This window comes from Chaetodon trifascialis, chromosome 22 (assembly GCF_039877785.1).
Source record: "Chaetodon trifascialis isolate fChaTrf1 chromosome 22, fChaTrf1.hap1, whole genome shotgun sequence".
In the NCBI taxonomy this organism is placed as follows: domain Eukaryota; kingdom Metazoa; phylum Chordata; class Actinopteri; order Chaetodontiformes; family Chaetodontidae; genus Chaetodon; species Chaetodon trifascialis.
In genome coordinates, this window is record NC_092077.1 from 16,491,781 (window position 1) to 16,514,837 (window position 23,057).

The 23,057-nt window shown below is 45.6% G+C and overlaps 3 protein-coding genes across 3 annotated transcripts; 1 reads left to right on the top strand and 2 right to left on the bottom strand.

Moving 5' to 3' along the window:
- Positions 1-539: 539 nt before the first annotated feature.
- On the bottom strand, positions 540-1,888 carry rhno1 (RAD9-HUS1-RAD1 interacting nuclear orphan 1). The gene is made up of 3 exons (XM_070992410.1): positions 1,823-1,888; positions 1,487-1,666; positions 540-1,280 (listed from the first exon to the last, which is right to left on the bottom strand). Exons 2-3 carry the CDS (start codon positions 1,649-1,651, stop codon positions 540-542), a joined length of 906 nt encoding a protein of 301 aa, XP_070848511.1. The 5' UTR covers positions 1,652-1,666; positions 1,823-1,888.
- Positions 1,889-3,347: 1,459 nt separating this feature from the next.
- On the top strand, positions 3,348-7,432 carry foxm1 (forkhead box M1). The gene is made up of 8 exons (XM_070992205.1): positions 3,348-3,815; positions 3,930-4,078; positions 4,605-4,796; positions 4,897-5,025; positions 5,271-5,330; positions 5,806-5,854; positions 5,954-6,126; positions 6,306-7,432. The coding sequence occupies exons 1-8, from the start codon at positions 3,386-3,388 to the stop codon at positions 7,119-7,121; spliced, it is 1,998 nt and encodes a 665-aa protein (XP_070848306.1). The 5' UTR covers positions 3,348-3,385; the 3' UTR covers positions 7,122-7,432.
- Positions 7,433-8,157: 725 nt separating this feature from the next.
- On the bottom strand, positions 8,158-11,945 carry LOC139350510 (cystine/glutamate transporter). Its single transcript, XM_070991966.1, has 12 exons — positions 11,413-11,945; positions 11,036-11,162; positions 10,838-10,953; positions 10,620-10,745; positions 10,434-10,533; positions 10,300-10,344; positions 10,093-10,216; positions 9,897-10,000; positions 9,710-9,806; positions 9,152-9,301; positions 8,887-9,064; positions 8,158-8,540 (listed from the first exon to the last, which is right to left on the bottom strand). The coding sequence occupies exons 1-12, from the start codon at positions 11,639-11,641 to the stop codon at positions 8,476-8,478; spliced, it is 1,461 nt and encodes a 486-aa protein (XP_070848067.1). The 5' UTR covers positions 11,642-11,945; the 3' UTR covers positions 8,158-8,475.
- Between the last annotated feature and the right edge of the window lie 11,112 nt (positions 11,946-23,057).

A 23,057-nucleotide genomic window follows, 5' to 3' on the forward strand; every position in this document is an offset into this window, starting at 1 on the left:
TTTGCTTGACACTAAAATGCAGTCCACACGGACACGATCTTTTCCTATTTATCTGCCATTAAAAAGCTGAAGAACAACGGACTATAGGTGTGTGTTGCTCGAGGTCTTGACTGGATTTGAATATAAGGACTGCCTGTTTTACAACATAATCTGTAACAGCACAGTATAATTGGGATTATTAACAAGTTCTCACTTATTGAAAAGGCTACTTGAATACTGCACTAATTATTACAGTTTTGATCTGGTCATGATTTGATTTTTACAATTATACCTTCCAGGGCTGCGCAGAGGGGGTGGGTGACTTTATTATAGTTATTTCATAACGTGCTCGCCTTATGGTTCAAGAGGTTCACGCAAAGTAAAAAGAAGCAAAGCCAGCGAACTAAAATGTCAAAATAACTTTACAATGCAGCAGCTCCATTTAGGGCAATAAAAATAGTTCATAGAAAGAATTCTGGTCACAGAAAAGGCCCAGTGAACATCAATATATTTTCTCTGTTGACAGTGTTGCCTGATCCTTTTCTCGCCAGCTCTCCACATCAGCTGTGAATTAACGCATTTGAATCTGAGAGGTGGCCCCTCTCCTTTAAAAACAGCATCAAACTCCTCCTCCTCCTCCATGTCACCTTCAACCCATAATCCCTCTCTGGTGTGTCAGCCACCAAAATGTCAGGTGGCTGATTATATGGTGGTGTACATGACTGAGGCAGTAGCAAGTGCAAAGAGGTGGGGGAGGAATCGCTGCTCCCCTCTTGAATTACTTTTGGAGTGTCTACATCAGGTGGTGGATCGACACTGGCGTCCTCAGTGGTGCTGAACTCATTGGAGGCAGGTGTTGAAGCACAATCTGCTCGGATTCTGCATTTCTCTGTCACTTGAACAGATGGAGTTTGAGTTTGGTCCGAACATCTGCTGGAGGATGCAGCACTGTCAGAAAATCTCTCCACATTTCTCTTTCTGATTGAGGTCCTCTGTCTCTTCGGTGTGTCTGAGTACAGTGCACTTGAAAGCGCCCCTTTGATTTGGCATGATCCCTGCGGTTGATTTCCAGCATGAGACACGACAGCACGCTCTGCAGCTCTCTTTGAGCGTGTGCTCTTTGCTTGATGAGGCTGGTCTCTTGACCTTGTCTGAAACGTTAATGAGGGGAATTTGCACACGCTGTTTTTCCTGGAAAGCTGACTGCAACTATCAAGGATGCTTGTGGCAGAGAGGCATTTTCTCCTCCCTCGTCTCGCTGGAAGGGCAGCTGCAGCTGAACTGTCAAACTGAGGGCTTACCTAAGAGATTCAAAGCACAGCAAACAAGTAGCTGAATAAATCTTGAGCCACATATAATACTTATTACTCTGTGACATAACTGTACAGGAGGTTTATGTGCAGACCCTTAAAGCTGGAAAACATTCAGTGACGCTTCAGTAGTGGGCTGTTCAGGCACAGAGCCATGCTGTAACCAAAAAAGTGTCCAGAACGGATGAACAACGTACCCATGAATTAAGAGCTGAGCTGGTGCGTTCGCGTGTCTCTGTGAAGAATTCTCTGGGATTGAGTGCTGCTCGGACCTCAGGCACATTTTGGACTCTGGCGCCGCACACAGTCCGCTCCAGGAACACCAAGGGAGGCTTCTGTGTCTTTACGGCTTTACGGGGCATTGATAGAAATCATTCCTGAAGACCTGGTGTAAAGAAAACATCACAAAAACCAATATAAATGTGTGGTTCAGATATCGGGCTTTCACTGTTCCCTGACTCAGTTTGTTTAATGTTCAGATGGCCACGGCCAGCTGTTTAGTTTTGAACGTTGAACGATCCCATCATACATACCTTAAACTGGTACTTCGCGTGAGACATAGCCACCATTACCAACAATTAATATGAGTAGAAAAGCTGGTTATTGCATTGATGTCTATCACAAACTTTTTTCTTTCCCGTCTTCTGGTTAGTCGTTATTTCCTGGTTTCCACTATTGTCGTCTCTGATTGGTGCATCGTGTAATTTGGTCTCGCTGCTATTGGTGCAATGTTGTATCACGTGTCCAAAGTGACGGAAACAGCGCCCACAGCGCCAAAATTCAAAAAAACGTCTCTGAATCGACCTGACGGCATGTAAATAACACTAAATGGAAGAATATCATAGATATTATGGATCATTTTATTTAACATCGAATATGAACAGAGTGTTTCAACTGCTCGTAGGAGTCCAGCCAAGCGGAATTGCCTGGAAAAATTACAGTAATGTGAAGGTTTGGCTTTACCTAGCTTTGTTGGTCGTTACAATGCACTAGTTAGCTAGCTAGCTGGCTAACTAGCTGTTAAGCGATGATTAGCCACCTAGCTAACTTCCAACAAGAGCTGACGTTATCGTTGGCTGAGAGAAAGTTGTCAAGTTAGTAAGAAATGACAAGTTCAATAGTTAATCCGAATTTTCTTAAAATGTTTCCTCCAAATACTTGTAATGTTCACGTCGTATTCCGATGCATGTAATTCATGTGTGTCGAATGCCTGTCACACTGAATTCAACTTAAGCAATATGGCATTGTAATATTTTCATGACTTTTCCTTCACACATCAACGGTATTAAAATCATTTGAAGAGTTTTATCAATAGTTACAAACAACTCTTCCATTCGGCGTACCTCACACAACCAGTGCAGGGCTCGTTTTAATGGAGTTTGAACTCCATTAAATGCACCTCTTTTTGTTGCCACACTTAGCGTTAGCTCCACGAGCGTTAACTGTTAGCTAACTAACGGGCGATAACGTTTGAAAGTAGTGTGACTCGGTTATGTAATTTGGCATTGTTTTGAGATGGATTGCCGCTGTCTATTAGCCGAAATGGGAGAGCCTTTATTGTTACTGTAGTTAAAATAAGTTAAACATGAATCCAAATGAAACGTTGGCTGTTTTCCAGGGAATCAGCGGTAAACGTTAAACAAAACACGCCGTCAACCGTAGACTGCTGTTCTAGAAGAGTCGCCAGGGAACATCAACAACTGATATCTGAAAACAGGCTTCTGAACTGAGCAACAGCACACCTGAAAAACTAACACAAGGACGGTGTGGAGCTGAATTTCATCTTGAGGTCCATTGTTAGCATATAGCCGTCCCACCAGTGTGCAGTGTATTCTGACAGGTATTTGATTTGAGTTGATATCTAATCTAGATCGATCATCGTGCGGAGGAACAGTTTGAGTTAACTTGTTAGCTAGCAGCTTATTATTGCCTTCATACCTTCTGTCAGGCAAACGTAAATCTAACGTTAATTCTAGTTATCATGGTGTGTTGATGTGCTGTACTTATGCAATGTTTATTAGTTTTTAAAACAATGAATGTGTTTGTATATTTTGTACAGATTGCCGGTGAACCCCAAGGAGCATTTCATTGATTTGATGACCATGAGACGGAGCCCGAGGAGACCCCTGATCCTGAGAAGACGAAAGTTGCCTTTTCAGCAGAATGATCGGCCAGCAGCTGAATGCAAAAGCCAATCTGGTGCAACAGACTCCAAAGAGCCTTCTGAATCCAGTGCCAGTCAGTGCTTCCCCGATGGCATCCGCATTATGGATCACCCGTCCATGTCTGATATACAGGTGGTTGTCGTTCCCAAAACAACAGATCTTCAAAATGTTATTGAGGCCCTCACGGCCAAAGGAAAGGAGTGCGGGGTCCAGGGACCAAACAAGTTCATCCTTCTTGGTGGGAACGGCAGCCAGGAGGATGGATCTTTGTGTCAGCCTGTTGCTGAGGGGGGTGAAGTCTCTACCAGGAGTACAGCTGGTCAGCCAGTGAAAGCAGAAACAATGCACACTCTTAAAGCATGTATGGAAATAAGTTTTTTCTTCTAAGATGGTATTTCAAGTGGACCTGTTTAACAGCACCGACTTGGTTAACTATCTTTAATCCACGATAATGGTGTTTGCTTTTCTTTATTAGTGAATAAGGATCTGGACTGTGGTCCTTTAGATGACAGCCTCACCAATATTCAGTGGCTGGGCAAGATGAACACATGTGCCTTGGAACCAGATCCTGCCAAGCAGCCGACCAGCACGGAGAACCAAAACTCAAACTCACAGACTTCTCAGGTCCGTCGCTCCTTGTCGCCACCTCAGTGTGACTGATGTGAATTCATGTGCGTGTGTGCAGGGATCAGTGCTCTCAGTCAGGTCTCAGCATGTCCCCCAGACACCACCCTTTAACTGGTCTGTCTTACTAAAATGTCACGTCAGCGTTGTCTACAATGACTCTCCATAGAAGTGGGGTATTCAGTTGATTGCAGTCTGCATCCTCACCGCTAGATGACATTAAATCCTACACACTGATCCTTTGACCTTCATTTTACCATGCTAGACTATAAGAACAGTTTCTTCTTTACAACGACGACCTGCAGTTTGCATCAGTATAATGTGTCCAGTCAGCAAAACTCTCAAAGTTGCCGACCAGTTTTTCTATTCATAAATGTGCCTGAAGTCAGATTTAAGATGTTTCCATGCAGAAGGGTTTAGTAGAAATCTCTGTATTTTCCATACTATGTTAATCTGATCTTCACCAACATGTTTATACATGTAAAATGTATTCCAACCTATCTTTCTTTTTTCTTTTCTTGCACAGGCACAAAACACACACATGGAGGCAGAAGCTGTCCAACAACCCATGTCAGAGAGGCCACCATACTCCTACATGGCCATGATCCAGTTTGCTATCAACAGCCAGAAGAGCAGGAGGATGACACTGAAAGAGATTTACTCGTGGATCGAGGACCACTTCCCTTATTTCAGAAAGGTGGCCAAGCCAGGATGGAAGGTAGGTCGGAAGTGAAATATCAGCGCGTTATTCAAGGGCACGCATGAGAAGCAGATAGCATCGCTCACTGAGAGATTTTCTTTCTCGTTCATCATTGCAGAATTCCATCCGCCATAACCTTTCGCTGCACGACATGTTCATTCGTGAGATGTCACCAGATGATAAAATTTCTTTCTGGACTATTCGGCCGGAGGCCAACCGGTGCCTCACTCTTGATCAGGTGTACAAGGTGAGCACAGCTGACTTCTCACTGCCGTCACCCTTTTCACATCCCTCCACCTTTATACTGCAGGAAGAATCTCATGCCGTTGGGACTCTGTCATGTCACAGTATAAATGCTGTTTTTAGTGGGCTTTTTCACCACAGATAAGAAAGATATTTTAGATGAAATCCCTGTTTTTTAACAGTTATCGTGCCCTCCTGACCCCAGTCTTCATGGTTTTCTGCCCTCTCACTCTACATTTTTCTCTACAGCCTGGTTGCGACCCAATGACTGCTCCTGTTCCCGTGCCAATGCTTTTCTTTCCCCACCAAGTAAGCTGGATTTATCTTTCTTTCAGTCGTCTAGGGACAGTCTTCCTCTCTGCAGTCAGGCAGAAGAAAGAAGAAAAGGGCCAGAAAGTCAGAAGATGTCCACTCTCACTTGCCTGTCTTTGTCGGCAGACCCTTTGACCCACAGAGTGCAGCTGCAGCTGGAGGTCTAAAGTCTAGGGAAACCTTTTTGTTGCAGGAGATGATATGAGCAGCAGAGACTGAAGTCACACTGAAAGTCTAGTTTGCTTTGACACCACTTGCCTTGTCCAAAGAGGAATGTGTATACTCCTGTATAATGTCTAGGTACAGTTCTAAGAGTCTAACTTATCACTGTACTTTCATCTGTTCTAGCTTGCCAAATCCTAAGAGAATGCAGGTTGTCAGTAAAACATAGGAATGAGAGAGCACAGTGAAGCCACCGAGGCAGTACATCCGAACTCTATAAAACGATGTTGTGTTATTTGATTTTTCACAGCAACAAAAGAGGATACTTCCAGATACAAGAAAAACAGCAGCTGGCTCTGGTGAGTGAAATGTGGAATGCACAGAAATGTCAGACACTGTTTTTTTTTTAGTTTGAAAACTGGTCATTAAGAGGTTGTTGTTGCCTTTTCTTCGTCCAGAGAGAAAGATGAAGCCTCTTCTCCCTCGAACGGATTCCTACTTGGTTCCCATCCAGCTCCCCGTCGCCTCCTCCGTCTATCTGCCGTCCTCGTCGGCCCAGTTTCCCGCCTCCGGCTCGCAGCAGAAGCAGAACACTTCACGGGGAGCCAAGAGAGTGCGGATAGCTCCTAAGGTGAAATCTCTGTCAGGCATTGTATAATTACGGATGAATCCAAATGCAGACTCTTGGTGTTGCTGCTGGTGATTTGAAGTGTTACAGTTTGTCTCCATCAGTGTGAGATCAGCTGTGCTTTGCCTCGCAGGCCACAGTTTCCAGTAGAATCGTAAAGTGTGCGGTTATATGTTTTACAGGTGACCCAAAGTGACGTCCCGGCTGTGGTGACGCATCCTCAGAAGAGCAAAGACCTCAAGGTGAAGGTGAAGGACGAGCCAGTTTGCGTTCCAGTTAAATGTGAGACTCCTAAATCGCTTCCCAAGATACAAGCCAGCAGCTCTCGACGTAAGCAGCGCCTGGTTCACTCCGTGCACGAGGAGCCCGTCCTCCTCTGCCCTGATAATACCTTCTTTGACTCTGGCGTCGCCTTCGACGCGTCGACTTTCCAGGACGTGCGAGACGCTGAGCTGGACGAGCACCAGCAGCACAGCCCCGATCGGGAGTTCTCCTTCAAGACGCCCATAAAAAGCAGCAGCCACCTGACCTCCTCCACGCCCAGCAAGCCCCCCTCGAATGTCTTCCCCGAGCCCTGGAAAGTGACCCCTGTGGGCAAAGGCAGCCAAAGCGTTCTGGACTTCAGCCCCATCCGCACGCCAGGTGGTCCTGCAGTCACGCCACGGCATGACTACACCACCTTCAGCTTCAGCAGCACTCCCTTTAAAGACTTTCCTCTGTTCAGCTCCCCCAGAGAGCTGCTCACGTCAGCCCCCTCCAGAGCGACCGGACCGTCAGACTCTCCCATGGAGTGCCTCAGGAGCAGCTGCTCCAGAGAGCTGCTACAGGCGGGGGGCGCTGCACTGGCTAACCGCTCCGTCACAGAGGGCCTCGTGCTGGACACAATGAACGACAGCCTGAGCAAGATACTGGTGGACGTCAGCTTCACCGGCCTGGATGACGAGGACTTGGGTATTGCCAACATCAGCTGGTCCGAAATCTTCCCTCAATTCAAGTAGCCTGAGGGCCAAAACACATTATATTTGATTTACACGGACGTGTTTTCCAGAACACTATAGGCTGGAAACCTCACACAGAGAGAGCAAAGCAGATGCAAACGTGGGAAAAGCGACTAAATCTTAAAGAAAATGACCGAGATTTGAGAAAATGGTCAGAACTGGAGACGGTTAATGAAGATTATATGTACTGGATTCAAAGGAACATGAGTGAACTTTGCTGATTTACAGCAGCTGAAGTTAATCAGCTCTGTCAGGTTCGGTTTGAAGAATTTGCCTTCGTTTGCATCTGCTTTGCTTTTCTCTGGAAGTTTCTGGCGGCTGTTGGGAGGAAGAAAATGTGTTTTTGTTACCAGGTCAAATTAGCAAGCTGTTCATCTTCCTCTTTGTTCCTCTCCCTCTCATCACTCTGCTTCTTTTGGTAAAACAGTCCCGTGTCTTTATTATTTATCCTACCTGTCATATCTGTACTGTTGAAGGAATCCCCCCAGAGGAGAGACACGACTAAGTGTATATGTATGTTGATTTGCACATTTTAATATATAATTTAGCTTTTACATATGTAAATGGAAAGACGTTATATTCAGACAGCCTCGACTTTTTTTTTTAGAGAGATTTTAGATTGTGATGCAGGATTGTTCTTAGCAATAAACAGAGGCAAAGTAGTACGACTGGCACTAACAGTACGAATGTCTCTGTCCACTGATCTGTCCTCACCGTTTGACTTTTTAAACCCTTACAGTAATTGTTCGTCAGTATGCCACTCAGTGCCTGCAGAGGGACATTCTGCACACAGCAGCTCCTCGCGTCAGCGCCATATTTAAAGTCTTTTGGGAACAGCATACTTCACATTTGCGTTAGTTTTCATGAAGATGCAAACCACCTCTGTGTTTCTGTTCTGCAGCTTTTGGAGGACAGAATGAGAGACGCACGTATGGCTTTAATACTTCATGTGTGTTGATCTGTGAGAGGTTTTGCGTTGCAGTGAGTTGATCTGCTTCCAAATAAAATAAAAGTTGAAACTGTTGACAGATTGTTTCTGATTCAAAACATGACTTTATTGGTTATAACAACTTTGGGAAACAAAGCAGAACTTTAGATGTTTATGAAAAATGCTAGCGATAGCTAAAAGTACCTCTTACTCCGGTGCAGAAAGGTCCAACATTATTCCCTCCTAATTCAGTCTTAAAATCCTATTTTCTAAAATTTCTACCACAGCAGTCAGATAGGCCAGCTGTTGCCAGCATAGTTTCTCACATCTCAGTATCAAAATGGACGCACTGGTTTAAAGTGTAATGAAAAAAGGTTCTCGGACATGTCGAGGTGGCGTCCAGGCGGCCGGTAGAAGGCGGGGTCTTCAGTATGTCTGGATTTCCTGTTGAGCAACTTCCAGAAGGATCTGCAGCTGCTTGCTGCAGCAGTCTGGGAATGTTGAGGAGAGTCAGAGTTACCAAAGAGTTCAGACGGCTTTTCATTCTTGTTAGGACAAAACATGCAGAGTTTAGGCTTCAGTAAGCTGAAAACCTTGGTAAGCTCTGGACCAGCAGGGTCTTAGTCTCAGGCCGGCTCTTGTGTGAAAAGTCGTTTTCCTTCTCTGTTACAAACAAACATGTTCGTGCTTTACAAGCCACACATTCAGCTCCTTAAAGTCCTCCTCCACTCAAAAGCATGTCTCTTATTTTTGCTCCTTCAGCTTTACCGTGCAGAATAACACACTTATCAGCACTAAAACTAAACTCCAACATTTGCAGATTTTGGTCAGACTTACTGAAGATGCGTCTCCATCTTTTGGGCAGGCGGAAGCGGTAGATGGTCACGTAGTAAACGGGGACCCCTGTCAGCGTGAGGACACAGCTCCACCCTGTGTTCCAGGGGTCCGAGTACAGAGACAGGCCCACGATGAAGAAGCAAACCACAGTGAAGGTGACGCCGATGGCCAGGGGCACCTTGGAAAGTCATCAAAAAGAGCAAAATAAAACAGTGTTAATGGAGGGAGATGTGCAGTTTGGCACAACAACCACAGACATTCTAACCTTGAAAGGTCTTGGGTGGAGGGGGAAGCGATATCGATGGATGAGCATCCCCAAGGTTGCCAAGGCGATGAAGAGCCAGCGGGCGAAGGAGGCAAAGTTGATGAGCTGGTAGATCTCCCCTTTGATTAACATCAGCACCACCAAGGGGTACTGGAGACACACAATGCAGCTCACATTCACCCTCAGTCCACTCCTGCTGTGACTGTTACACAGTGTGAAGCAGTGGAGACTGTAAAGCACCTTTTATCTGCACAATCGTACATTTGGGTGCCACTAAGAGTGAGAATCAATCCCGATTCAGAGCTGTGAGCTGCTGAAATGTAGGATTTCCTGCCAGTAAACAAGTTATTACTGACTGACACACCTAAAAACACTACACAGTTATGACATAATTTTGCATTCAAAGCAAGCATACATTAAAAGTAGTCACAGTAGTTTTACATGCAAGCGCCATCTGCTGGTGAAGACTGTGTGATGCAGTTGAAAGCTCAGAAACTAAAGCTTGTAAGTAGACCTTGAGTTAGTCATCAAACATCCATAAACTTAAAGTGTTTTTACCAGTAAGAGCACAGCAGGCAGAGGTGTTTGTCTGCGGATGTGAATCATGGAAAAGATTGCAGGCCAGTGACCCTCCCTGGCTCCCACAAACAGCATCCTGCAACACAAGCAGTAAGACTCCCAACCAGGCTGTTCACAGTCACTGCACGCACGCATGACAGCGATAACACGCCTGTTCTCAGATTACCTGGGTGAACCGAAGAAGCCACCGTTTAGCGCTCCAAGGCAGGACAGAGCCACGAGAATTGGAATCACGGACGCCAATCCCTCGAGAGCGCGGCTTGCAAACGTCTGCAGGGACACACGCTGACATTTCAGCACACAGTGCGTCTGTTTCCCACCATCCTGCTTCTAAACGCAGGCTATTAAAACACAGCACTGACCACGGCCACGGCATCAGACAGCAGCAGCTCGGTGGGGGTCATCATGGTGTAGTAGGCCACGTTAACCAGCACGTAAAAGACCGTCACTGTCACCATGGAGCAGATTATGGCCAGTGGGATGGTTCTGACAGAAGGAGACGTGACAGCATTTTCAAGGCAACGTGGCTTTTAGAGACAGATTGACTGGAGATGTCAGATGTAACATACCTGTGAGGGTTTATGACCTCTTCTGTGACAAAGTTCAGATAAAACCTAAAGGAAAAAGGAAAAGCTCATCCATGGTTCCATTTATGGTGAGATGAGGCAATAAATCCAGTGTTCAGACTGCAATGAATTCTTACCATCCACCATAAGCATACAGGCCGTTATAGAAGGCCAGAGGCAACCTGTCCAACGTTAATGACTCGACCTCGAAACCATTCGCGAAATTCTCTGTTTTTCCTGGAAAGAAGTCGATGCAGAGAGGAAGTGAGCATTATCAGTGACTGACACACCTGTCCTCAGGAGTAACGGTTACATCCTCCCACCTTTGGCCAGAGCGATGATGCCAGGGATGATGATGAGGACCAGAGCGAACGTCTTGATGAAGGTCAAGGTGACCTGCGTGCGAGAGGCCATGGTCACACTCCAGCAGTTGACTGCCACGATGAACGCTGCAGAGACGCAACGACAAACAGCAACAGTAAGAGAAGATATGCAGTGTCATGTTACTGTGGATCGACGGAGGAGGTTTGAAACCACTCACTCAAGCCGATGATGCTGACAAGCTTGATTAGCGCCGTGGGAGCAGCGCAAGGCGCAAAGAACGGCTCCACCACATAGCGGCCGAAAGCCAGGGACACATAGGAAGCCACAGCTGGCCTGGAAACAGAAAACAAGCCCCTCATGTGGAGTGATTTGACTTCAAATCAGGACAAACGGCCACAAAACCAGACCAACCAACCTGATGAATAAGAATTCAACCCAGAGTCGTAAAAAGGCTGGCAGCGGCCCCAGTGTCTCCAGTAGGTAAGTGTAGTGGCCCCCTGATTTTGAAAAGCTGGTGCCCAGTTCAGCATAACACAGGGCCCCTAAAAGACACGCTTTGTATTTTTATTGTGTAACTTGTGGATAACATGCAGCAAAATGCTCACGTTTAGTGTTGGGTGACATTTGTTTATATGGAGTCTGGAGTGTGCTAACATACTTGCTAACATGATTGCTAACAGCAATAATCTTATTTCATTATAATTATATTATAATTAAACACAAGCTAAACAGTAAACTTCATGACAATGTTTGACCAAGACAGCAGATTAATGACACCGTGGAGCATCTCACCAAACAGGGACAGGACCCCACACAGCGCCCACACCAGCAGAGAGAGCCCCACGCTGCCACTGTTCATCAGGACCCCCTTGGGCGCGATGAAGATCCCACTGCCCACTACTGTGCCGATGATGAAGGACACGGCGGGCAGCAGGCTGATCTCCCTCCGGAGGTGCACCACCTCCTCTTCTGCCTTCTCCTTCTTGTCACCCTCCTCTCTCTTCGTCTTCGTCCCGTCCATTCTCTTTGATTAGTGAATCTACGTCCTCTCTCAGGCCTGCAAACTTGAAGTCCTTACCTTGTGTTTGCCTCCTCCTGATTGCTGCTCAACACCAAACCAGCAGCAGGATCCTTCCCTCCTCTCCCTCTGATGCTTTCCCCCCAAAACAGCGATCAGCAGCCCTCCCTGTGCTTCCTGTTAACCCCTCTGGATGCACATTTGCAGCAGTTTAGTGAGCGTGCATGGAGCTGTGCTTGAGAGATAATGCTGGCGACCACATAGCCACCTTCTCTGCTGAACTTATCCCGCATGTTTTTCTTCCCTCATTGGCTCTTACCCCCCCCCCCACCTCCCAGCCTGAGCAGGGAACAAAGGCAGCTCTCATCCAAGCTTCAGCAAGTAATTACGGCAGTTTGAAAGCTCGACTCTTTCCTGCATTGTGCTGCATGCATGTGCTCTTACATGTGTGTACAGCTTGCCTTTCGGCTTGTGTGGAGTGAGGGTCAGGGCATTGTAGAGGCAGCTGCACTGACTGCAGGAGGGCTGCTTTCAATAACAACACATATTTCAGTCTTGCCCCCTCCTCCGTTTCGCTGTGTTCTGGTGTTGAATCTCTTCTTTTCAGCAACTCTGCCTCTCAGCTTTCACGCACAAAAGGCTTCAGCTGAGCCTGAACCAATATTTCAAGATCAAACAGGCCCCAGAACAGTTTTGAAAGAAAGGTAACAGAAAACAAAGAAAAAAGAAGGTCACTGAGGCTACTCTATGAGCTTGTTTTTCCCTTATTTTCACTTGACCGGCCGCTCCATGGATGTCAGCTTCACTTCATTAGCGATAGCTCTGCTTGTTAAAATTCCTCCACATGCACTACACACTGAGAGGTTCTTCTGCTCGACACTTATGAACTGTCAGTTGTATCTGCAGTCACGTGTAAGCAGATGTCATCTGATGTCAGAGCCAAAAGCTGATGGAAGATGTTGCAACATTATTGGATTTTCTTTCTGATATGTGGCATTCCTGTGTCGAAATTCAGCATAACAGAATCACAAGATGTCTTTGTTTTGCTGAGAGATGCAGTTAAAGCCAGTAAACATTTGACATATTAAACTCAAGCTGTTGCTTCATATACAAGCACTAATGCCATACAGTATGTTATGTAACAAGATATGAGGATAGAATTGAAAAAATGCATGTTATATGTACATTATTCAGTCACTTTTTGTGCTTAATTTAAAGTGACATACACTTTTACCTGCTGCTGAATAGATGTCATTCAGTTCTACTATGAATTTACCCTGTTTCCAAAAAAGGAAGCTGTGTAAAATAAATAGAAACAGACAGGATATTTAACTGAATATACCCCAAAGACAACATGTCAAATGTTGAAACAGAGAAATTTCATCATTTTTGAAAAGTATATCCTCATTTAGAATTTGATGGCAGCAACACGTCTCTAAAAAGTTTGGACGGTGGTGACAAAAGGCTGGAAAAGCTGTGAAATGCTGAAAGAAAACAGCTGGTGGAGCGTCTCACAGGTAATCAGGTTAACTGGCAGCAGGTGAGTAAAAAGAGCATCCCAGTGTGGAAAGGATGGGGAGGGGCTCAGCACTCAGTGACAGACTGTGCTGGCAAATAGTCCAACAATTTAACATAAATTCACAAAGAATTTGGGAATTTCATTGTTTCCACTACATTGAAAGTCATTAAAAGATCCAGAGAGCGTGGCAAAGGAGGATAAAAATAAAGGATTATATAGATCAGATAATGAATAATAAGAGATCATGAATACAGTGAATGTTTTCAGCACTTAGCAGGACTTAAATGAGTCATAATAGATGTTTATAAAAACATTTTACCAACAAAACTTTGCAGTTGTCTCATATGTAAAACTACATTCGTCCAGCAGAGGGAGCTCAACTATCTGACTGTTCACTCAAAGCAGGCTGCACTTTGTTTTCCTTCCAGAAGATGGCGACCTCACCTCACTCTAGACATCAATTATCCATCAGGGAGAGCCTGGGTTGCTTATTGCCTCTCTGCCCTGAGTAAGGCCGTGGGACATCTGGAGCGTCACACTGTGAAATCCCAGGGCAGGTCTGAATTTAGCCCCCCCCCTCAGCGGGTAACCGTGCCGCCGGCTCACACAGCAGCCCCTGGAGACGTGAGCCCAACTCCCCCCGCTGTTTTCCACCTGACCTCCCAAGATCCCTGCCCAGTTAAGTGGAGGCCAAACCAGCCTGAGCCGCCCTCTCCCACAGACTCATCTCACACAAAGGGAATGCGGCCTGAGATTTCCCATGAGCCACTCGCGGGAGGTTTTCTCACTTTGTAAAAAAGTGGGGTTTGGGGACAAAGGCTTCCCACCAACATGAGGAATAGTCCCATTTTAATGTAGCACCATTTCCCTCAGCAGACATCCCACAGGAGGAGATGCATGGGAATTACCTGATAAGAACAGCTGGAAGCCGAACACGCGGCTCTCTGATCAAAGAGGGATCTTTGGGCATCTGGACTTGACCTGATGTGAGATCACGTCAGAGCCCTTGTTGGGGATCCATAGTGAGATAAAACACACTGACACGTTACCATTATTCATCTCCCTCCTTATGGATTACCCCTCTCAGGGTAAACAAGGAGAGAAGACTCGTCCTCCATGCTGTCCTCATGGAGACATCGCCTTGGCAACCAGCTGAGGTCTCTGCATGCATGGAACAAGGCCCGGCGTCTTGAATCCCTCAATTACAAGCCCTATTATCACATGTTCTGTGCGTAGGTGTGTGTGTGAGACCCTGTCCTGGGAATTAATTAACCGTCACACACCATGCTACACACACACACACACACACACACACACACACACACACACACACACACACAGCAGTCAGAGCAGTCGGTCATATGGAAAGAACCATAAAGAAATGCTCTCTCTCTCTCTCTCTCTCTCTCTCACACACACACACACACACACACACACACACACACACACACACACACATGGAAACAAGCACAAACAGTGTGATTTCGGCTGTTCCTGCAGATTAAGTACAGACAGAAAGTCACATTTAATGAGAGTTAAATGATTCCTCAACTTGTCTGCCGGAGGGATCCCGTTTCTAAAATAGATTTATTGGACGAGGAGGAATGAGGGGTTGACTTTCCCTCCCTAGCTGGCGCTTTTATTGAGAATTTTATGTATTCTGCCTAATTTTGGTGTTTTTGTTCTGCTGGCAGTGGTGGAGGAAGCATTCAGATGATTCACGTGTGTAAAAGTAGCAAAACTGCACTGCAAGTTATTATTCTATATATATCGGAAAGTAAAAGTACCTTAAAACTACACTTAAGTACAGTACATGAGTAAATGCACTTTACAGTCCACCACTGCCTGCAGGAGTATTTCTATGATTTCATTTCTATATTTATGTTACATCTTTTTTCGTGATGCTGATCATTAAATCCCTGTTCTGCATGTGTTCAGCGTGCCCTGTCTCCGTCGCAGTGTTGGATTTGCTTTCATTGTTTGCACCTGATCCTTCCTGTTCCAAACGAGCTCCGGGCCTGCAGACATTTGTGCTGATTATCGCTCTGCACTGTAAAATTAATAAACACATGAACCTGCTTTGGGGCCCTGCGGTCAAAATGATCTCCTGGGCTCTTATTAACCCCCAATTCAGCCCCCTCTGAAATTTGTTCAGTATTTCTTATCATATATAATACAGTGTGTTATTATATATAATACACCACCCCAGTGTTTTGTGTGGTAATTTGTGGTTTGGTGCTTGAGGAACAATGAGGGTTTTTACCCTCCTCAAGATCTTTCAGGGGTCCCTGTGATCCAGCATTGAACACTCTGACATATTCTCTCTCTTAATTGCTGTCTGAATGCAAACCAGTTTGTTTCTACTGGGTCAAATCTCACCAGTTACCAGCGGCATAAAACCAGATCCACAAATCAAAAATATCAAAACGTCAATGTGAGTCTTGAATTGGCTCCCAGGACGCACAGTCCCGGACGCTGCTTTAGCATTCAGCTCATACTTCGCAGCCCATCTGTTATTGCTGTGACTCTGGCAAACCTCACGCACACACACACACACGCACAGTTCACCGTACAGTGTTTCCAGTATGAATCGTGCCGGCTGCGGGGAACAGGATCATTACATTGGATGACATACATTACACATGATGGATGGGGCTGGGCGACGCTGCGTGGATAAAACCGGCCGACAGGTAACAGCAGAGTGCTGGAGCATGCTGTTAGTGGAGAAGCTCGCAGTGTATTCTGAGGTTACACTTCTGCCCAGGAGAGGAAGGCACGGACAGGCAGAAGTGACAGAAACGTTAAAGAAGCTGCTGTTCAGCGGTGCATTCGGTGGCGTGCTTCGCTGCCACGGCTTCTTTCGCCCGCGGACAAACAAGAAAGGCCGCGATTCAAAGCCTTCTTTGGGATTTTGAGGTCTTCCCAGCATCTGAAGCGTAAATAAACACCACCGGCTCTGCTGCGTGATGATACGCTCCCCCACCGTCCACAAGCCAAGACGCAAAGAACCCGGGTTTAAAAAAAGAGGAGAAAGAACAATACATCATCCTCGGCTGATTCAGCGGCTCCCAGAAGGAAATCCTTCTCCTCTCCTGCTCTAATCTCATTTTCTGTTTGCTGCCGTTTTCTCTCCACTTATAGACACATCCTGGGTGTTTGGAGTCCTGGACACACTCAGACGGTACCTGACTGCAGGAGAAATCTCAGATCTGACTGATTTACCTTGTTGTTCCTCATACTGGTCGTACTGGCCTGAACACTAGCTTAATGACCAGGTTAAACCAGGTATGGGTCGTCCTATTGGGCTGGTTTCTGGTGCAATTGGAAGAACGACCCTGATAATAGTTGGGGATCATGTTGAGCCATTAGAGAGCTGGCTTCAGCTGCCTGTGTTCGTTCTAACCCTGATCCTGGGTCTGCTCTTTAGATTTGCGATATTTAATGAATAACATCTTCACAAACGAAATGACTGCCAACAGTGCTCCAATGGCACTGAAATAAATTTGCATAACAGTCAAACAAGCTCATAGAGTAAATAAGTTGCCTTTAGTGTGAACTCATCATAACGTCAATGTTAGACCTGCGGGCAGTTTTGCAGTGATTGATTGCTAAAAGCTGCTGCTGCTGCTGTGGATGATTCTCTGCTTTAGGTGTGTCGTTTCATCATTCACCTGCTGTTCTGGATAGAAGTTTGGGTAGCAGAGCAACATTCATACTTAAGGTACTGTGTTTTTATTAAGAATTCAGAACGATAGTTTCATGACATTCTCCTTAATAAAATCTTTATTTGTGTCTTCTTTCAACAAATCTTTTGATTCCTCTCGGTGAGAAACAAGCAGGACCAGCAGCTCTGTTTGCAGCCTCAAAGATTTCTCATTGTAGATCTTTGGGCCATGTTGCTGCTGTGCTATACCCTCCATCCAATGAGAGGTGACTCAGACAGCAGAGTGAGTCATCCGGCCTGACCCCCTGAGTTTCATAATGCAGTGGAATCTCTAACAGGGAGTCACTTGTAGTTCGATTAGTGTGCATAAATGGGTCAAACCACCTTCACTAAAGCGATTCGTCTCTCCACGTAAACTTGAGCGTGATTAACTTTAAAACTATCATCTTTTGCCTTAATTATGTTGCAGAACGGCATCGGCGAATAACTAAACAGCCAACAATCACCATGAAAAACGTGATTAAAGTGCAAAAGTTGCTGTTAATCACAAATAATGAACACAATTAATAACTGATCAGCGCCACCATGCAGTGGCTGCAGCCATTCGTTGTGCACCTGAACGTCTGCACTGTTTTGAATGATATCAGTCTATATTGATGCCATCAGTCATTACAAAGAGCCCCTGCGTGGCACTGACGCTGAGACGACCACCAGATCTGTGCTCTGTACATGTTGCTGCAAGCCTGAATGCATCTGTTGTGCAGTACCAGTCTCACATCTAAGAAATGAACTGTGTGTCGCCCTGCGGACGATTCATGTCGTCTCATCACGTCCACCCGTCCTGACAGCCTTATTGTGGCTGTGAGACACTCCGCCATTTATATGACCTTTATGGTTATATTAGAAATGTTGAGAGATAAAACTGTAGTTTATATACATATTACTGAGATATTAAGAGCTTTTTGTATCCCTCTTTCTGACACTGCCACGTGAAATATAGACAGAATACGATTGGATGCTATTTTTACTTTTCTATGTGAAGGAATTGTTCCCATCATGCATTGTATTTCTCAGAGGACTCCTTTATGAATTTACAAGAGCGTTAAAGCAGGAGTAACCCAGAGTGTCCGTTTCATCGCAGCAAAATAAATTGCTCATTAAAGCTCATTCTCATTCAGCAGATATTGATTTGGTCTGAGTGAAACTGTAATTACATGGTATTACTTACACTGTGATGGACTGTGGGGTGGCAGACTCGTCTCTGCGAAGCTCTTATCATGCTGCCAATGCCAAGCTAAGGTGAAAAGCTGTAAGTGATGTTAGTTTCTCGCTAGATTTCAGGGCATACACTGTAAAACACTCTAATAGACGGACTCAAACTGCTTTGAGAAGCTGTTTGTGAGCTAATAAGACGAATAAAATCTGTCTGTCCAAACGAACTTAAAGCTGAGTTTAGACTTTTAGTGCAGAAGCAGTCTCCATTTCCATTCATAGGATTTTATTTGCTTTGTATTTTGCCTCAGAAGTGGGCTGATTCTCCGCTGGAGCACACAGAGAGGCAGACAGAGGACCGTGACATTCGGTTTTTGTGATTCTGGCATCCTCATCATCGAGCTTTCATTACTGTGGCATCTTTGAACTGCATTTTCCACTGATCACTTGTCAATTAAGCTTTGTGACAAGAATAGTGGCGTCCTTAGTGCCAAGACAACAGCATGACTCCCATACTGATCGTCGCTGTAGTCTGGATGAGTAAACCCAACAGAGGGAAAGGTGGTGGGGCAAGAGGAGCCAAAGGAGGCTAAAGGCCAGACCAGATGATTGTGGACCACTGACAGCCAGCCTGTCAATCATTCATCAACCACAGTTGAATGCAGAATACCTCTATATGTTTAGTCAGTGTTGTTACAGATGCTTTTCCGACTCACTTGATTGGTTGATGACATTTTCCCAAAGACTGGTGGACTAGGGGCCCTTAAGTTTGACAAAAAGGCGAATGTGCCCTCTCCGATTCGCCTACGGCAGGTAAAACATGATAAAGTGCCCTCTATGGTGGCCCAGTGGGCAAGAAAATGTGTTACAGCGCCCTCTAGGGTGCTCTTTCAGTGAGGAAAACTTGATGAAACACCCTCTAGGATGCCCCTCCAGTGGAGAAGATGTAATAAAGCAACTTCCAGGGTGCCCTCCCAAAGGAGAAAATATGATACAGGGCCCTCTAGTGGACCTTCCAGTAGAGAAAAGATGCCAGAGTGCCCTCTAAGGTGCCCTTGTGAAAATGTGGTTACAGTTTGGTGCTGTTTCACAATAAAAGCATCTCAACCTCCTCCGCACTGATACTCTGGTACCCCTCAGACAGCCTGAGTCTGGTCACGGTCTCAGAAATACCATAACAAGATGAGACAATATCAAAAACTCCGACCATCCGACATCGTCTCTGTTGTACTTAAGAGTTAAAGACTCTTCCCAACCTTAACCAAGAAGATACCGTTCAGCCTTTTGCCTTCTGCTGGAGCCTAACTAAACCTTAACTGCAGCGGTGAAGGCAAACAGAGAAGGAGGTCAGAAAACGGTCACGTGAATCAGTTTTGCAACCGTCACTCGTAACGCTTTCGGAAGGCGCAGGGAGAGGCTGACATTCTGCCCAAAGCGGCGGCGGATCAGAAAACCCTCATGTGTGTCATTTTCTCTTTTATATTTTAGCATTTAGCTTGGAGGACTTGTTTGGGATTCAAGCCAGAGATGTTCCGTCTCTCAAACCTCCACGTTTGTTCCCTCCGATCAAACTTCACTGAAGCAAATGCCAACACTGTCGTAACTGCCTGACGGAGATACTGAGGCAATTCATCTAAAACGTCTAAAAAAGCAACAGAATCACCTTATATAATATTATGTCTGGTTTACTACTGCTGGAAACATCAAGTAACCATAGTGATCCAGTAAAATAGGTCATTTATCATCGTTTTACAGCGACTACAGGTCCAGTATGTGATGAACGACCACTTCCATGAGCACTGAACAGGCCAGAAGTCATATATATGTCAGAAATAAACATGGTTACACGGCTACTGTTCAAGCGCGATGTACTGCATGTGATTCACAACATGTATAAATTCTTTCAGGGAGCTGTAAAACATAACCTAACCTTGTAAATACTCCAGTGTGACAAACGACCCAAGAACGTTTTTAAAATCCCGCCAGGCCGCAGATGCATCAGACAGAGCAAACTCCCATTCAGCCCTCAAGACCGCGTAATTAATGGCCTCTGCGGAAAAGCCATGAAGTTAACAAAGGATGACATTAAACTGCCAAAGTTAAATATACACTCAACATTAACTTCTGTTTTTGTCAGAGAAGGTTAATTGATGTCTGAAAAGTTTGTTATAGGACGAACTGAGAGGTCACCAAGGAGATGTGGCTGTGCTTTTGATTAGCGTGGCAGTCATGGGTTATAAAACTTTTCCTCTTCTTCTGGGTTGTTTTCTTTTTTTTAGATGAGGCCAAAAATCACCCCCTGCCAACCAGACAAACAACAACGCGCCGCTCAGCGAGGGAGCGAGCCACTAATCTGCGATCTGCCCTCTGGAAGGGGTTTGAAGTGTTGTTGAGCAGATAGATGCATGAGAGCGCTTTTATTGCGTTCATCTGGACGGCGGCTGAGCCAGCAGACTGCGCTGATGGATGACAATTGCGGGACGTCTCCTTTCCGCCGCGGAGGCTCGGCCGACTGGGCTGCGGTCCAGCTCCATGGGAGTGAACGGACTGGCGCTGTCTGCTCTGCCGGTGACTTGCCTTATCTTCCCAGGTTAATCATACAAGCCCAAACTGCTGGAGATGGACTGCTGAGAGAGACACAGAGAGAGAGCCAGGAGTGTTTTGGCTTCCGTGAATGGATCTCTAAGGACAGGGTTGTTCTTGCTCTCTGGACTGGACCCAAATAACACTCTGTTCTGCTCAGAATCTCAATAGAGAAACACTGCTTTTAAAGCCCTTTTATAAAAATCACACCCGCTGAGGAAAGCAGACGTAGACAGAAATCATTTGTTTTCACATGATTAAAGCCCAAATCCGTAACTTTTTCTGTGAACTTGCTCAAACCACCTGTTAACCTGATTGGTAGAGAGATTTACCAACTTGTTCTCACTCCCAGCTCGTCACATACGCTTGTTCAGAACCCCTTGGCATCGCTTTCTCAGACACTGGGTACCCTTTAGTGTCATTTTTCAACATGCAGGGTGGTCCGATAGCCTTGTACAGACTCCCAATGCATCAAACACGAAAAGCCAAAAAAGTCTGGTGGTTGATGAGCCAAACACTTTGACTCAGGACACCAGGGTTTGCATCCTGTGTGAAAAGTAGAGGTTGATTTCTTTTGAAAATGAAGCATCGTACGCAACTAACCTACTTATTGTAAGCCAGCCTATTACCGAACCAAAGTGTGACCATTTCACAGCTTTAACTGCTTTATTTCTGAAAGTCTAAGCGGATGTTGCACATTTATTACTGCTAACTTGACCGTGGAGGCCCGCACGTTAAAAAATGGCATTGACGGGGTACCCAGTGCTGCGAAAAGCTAAGTGGCAAGAGAGCTGCAGAAAACACGTGCAAGCAGACAAAACAGGCGAATTAGTTTGAAAACACATTTGGAAAAGTGCTGCAGGAACAGTGCAAGCAGCACAGACAACAACAGGAACTGTTTCTGTGGAACAATAAAAAGTGATGCACATGATTGTTGTTGTTACTAGTTATTGAAGTCAGCTCCTGTAAGTGGACAATAAGTCCCAGCCGTGTCCCGGCCATGTCCAGCATTTTTGCCTGTTTGCATGCAGTTTCTGAAGCCCTCGCTGCCTTCGTATGATCACCTCTTACCTCACATCGCCGCCATCTCCAAACTTTGCTGAGCTCCTCTGAACACATCAGCTCCCCTGTGGCGCCCATAAACAAAAGCCCCCCGTCTTTGCGTTCCCCTCAGTCAGCACGGGCTCCTCATATTGCTGGACAGCTTGTGGAGAAACCTGCCTGATCGGGCCGGGATGGCAGGGAAACAGCTGTGATGAGAGTCTGATGGCTGATTGACTGTGGCACTATATTACCTAAAGGGGCGTGTTGAGCTCATCTCAGCTCGCTCAATCAATGTAAATCTGTCTAGCCAGGGAATTTATGTCTCACATGATGAAGTGCTTTGCTTTACCGTGCTGCATTAATTTGACGGGGCTGTGATGTAGTCAACGACGCCACTTTCACCCTTTGCCAAGAATAATAAGTGAGATGTAAGTCGTGCAATGCATCATGTATCCACTATTTGTCCCCCCCCCCCCCCCCCCCCCCCCGTGTCTGTTGAATGAATTTCTACCCTCGTGTCACTTCATCAGACCCACCACAGCGCTGTGCCAGTGCTCTCCTTTCCGGAAAAAGCCGGCTGACCAAGTGCTTTAGCGGAGAACCAGTTGCTAGGAGACACCTCCTCCCTGCCCTGCGGATGTCTGGGTTGCCCATTGTACAAATTTGTGAGTGTGTGTTGGAGAGAGAGAGAGTGAAAGAAAGACACTCTGATTCTGGATTCAGGGTGACAATAAAACAGCCTTGGCTGATTTACAAGTGCCATCAACTGTACAACACTTATTGTGTAAATATCAATATCCCATTGCAGCTTTAGAAACATGCAAAAGCACGTGTGAAATACTCTCTCTCTCTCTCTCTCTCTCTCTCTCTCTCTCTCTCTCATTTAGCTTCAAACATTTCATCATATTTAAAAAAAAAAAATCACTTGAAAACGAGATGTGTTTGATAACGCGTGGCCTTCAGCAGCAGGTAGATGTTTCTTCGTTTCCTCTGGTGGATTTGGGAGTTGTCTGATATTCGTCTTCCAACAAATCTCCTGAATCCAGCCTCGATAACAGAACATACATTTAGTGGATTCAGGTCGACGCTGCCAGTTTTTACCTAATTTACCTCATAACATGGGAGTCCTTCACTTCTGACTGGTCTTCACAGACGGCATCGTATCACCTCAGTCCTGGCTTCCCTCCTCTGGCTCCCCGTTTGGTTTGGAATTGATTTATTGATCACTTTTAAAGGCGTGTGCGTTTTGCCTCGAGCTGCAACATGTTCGCCTCCCATGAGCCAGTATGCAGCCTTAGATTATTATTCATTTATTTCATTGCTTTTATTCTTTTGATTTGTGTTTATTGATATTGACATGTTGCATTTTTGCATCTTTTGTCTTCTTGTTTTCACTT

What these genes read in the sequence shown, in the direction of transcription:
- rhno1 (XM_070992410.1), bottom strand. Translation starts at nt 1,651, where the DNA reads ATGCCCCGTAAAGCCGTAAAGACACAGAAGCCTCCCTTGGTGTTCCTG. An exon ending in GCTCAGCTCTTAATTCATGG is followed by an intron (nt 1,281 to 1,486) that starts GTACGTTGTTCA and finishes TGAATCTCTTAG; the next exon opens with GTAAGCCCTCAGTTTGACAG.
- LOC139350510 (XM_070991966.1), bottom strand. Translation starts at nt 11,641, where the DNA reads ATGGACGGGACGAAGACGAAGAGAGAGGAGGGTGACAAGAAGGAGAAG. An exon ending in TGGGGTCCTGTCCCTGTTTG is followed by an intron (nt 11,163 to 11,412) that starts GTGAGATGCTCC and finishes CGTGTCTTTTAG; the next exon opens with GGGCCCTGTGTTATGCTGAA. An exon ending in GAGGTCATAAACCCTCACAG is followed by an intron (nt 10,217 to 10,299) that starts GTATGTTACATC and finishes TCCTTCTGTCAG; the next exon opens with AACCATCCCACTGGCCATAA.
- foxm1 (XM_070992205.1), top strand. Translation starts at nt 3,386, where the DNA reads ATGACCATGAGACGGAGCCCGAGGAGACCCCTGATCCTGAGAAGACGA. An exon ending in TGCTTTTCTTTCCCCACCAA is followed by an intron (nt 5,331 to 5,805) that starts GTAAGCTGGATT and finishes GATTTTTCACAG; the next exon opens with CAACAAAAGAGGATACTTCC. An exon ending in AAAAACAGCAGCTGGCTCTG is followed by an intron (nt 5,855 to 5,953) that starts GTGAGTGAAATG and finishes TTCTTCGTCCAG; the next exon opens with AGAGAAAGATGAAGCCTCTT.